The 462-nt window shown below is 58.2% G+C and overlaps 1 protein-coding gene across 1 annotated transcript in view; it reads left to right on the top strand.

Annotated features, from left to right (window-relative positions):
• Nucleotides 1-202: 202 nt before the first annotated feature.
• Nucleotides 203-462, top strand: part of SDRG_12586 (hypothetical protein) — a gene marked incomplete at its 5' end in the record, with an annotated part of 2,348 nt that continues 2,088 nt past the window's right edge. Inside the window, 3 exons of the mRNA XM_008618659.1 lie at nucleotides 203-209; nucleotides 260-298; nucleotides 348-395. Coding sequence (XP_008616881.1) covers nucleotides 203-209; nucleotides 260-298; nucleotides 348-395 — 94 coding nt within the window. The remainder of the gene's footprint in view (nucleotides 210-259; nucleotides 299-347; nucleotides 396-462) is intronic.

The following is a 462-nucleotide window of genomic DNA, read 5'->3' as shown; positions in this document are numbered from 1 at the left end:
CGGTGTAGGATGTCACACGGAGCGGAACTGGTGGTGTTTCGATACAGTGACGTTGCAAGGACAACAAAACACAGTAATAACACAATCCATGACGTTAAAAGACCGTCACTCAGTAGGAGTGGTGATCAAGATCTTTTCAATCACGACCTCCTTGACGCCAGACGTTGTCAACATCTGCCCACGCAAGTTACCGTTGGACACGATGTCCGGTCCATTGGCCTTTCTTCCCAGCCTACCGAGCGACCTATCGCGCCAGTAGAGCGCTGGTACGCCTACTACACCGCGTCGTATCTCGTCCGTCGCCACAAGGCAACTCCGCCTCCATTCTTGGACCAACTGCGCGTCAGATTTGACCGACCGTGTCGTCACGGGCCTCACCCGCGGCCACAAGCGTCGTAGGGCGACGACAGAAGAGCCAGACGAGCCCCCGCGCCGCCGCCTGCGCAGCCACGGACCGGCGAG

This window comes from Saprolegnia diclina (assembly GCF_000281045.1).
Source record: "Saprolegnia diclina VS20 unplaced genomic scaffold supercont1.51, whole genome shotgun sequence".
Classification (NCBI taxonomy): domain Eukaryota; phylum Oomycota; class Saprolegniomycetes; order Saprolegniales; family Saprolegniaceae; genus Saprolegnia; species Saprolegnia diclina.
Note: the sequence above shows the minus strand (reverse complement) of the source record. Positions and strands in the feature narration are given on the sequence as shown.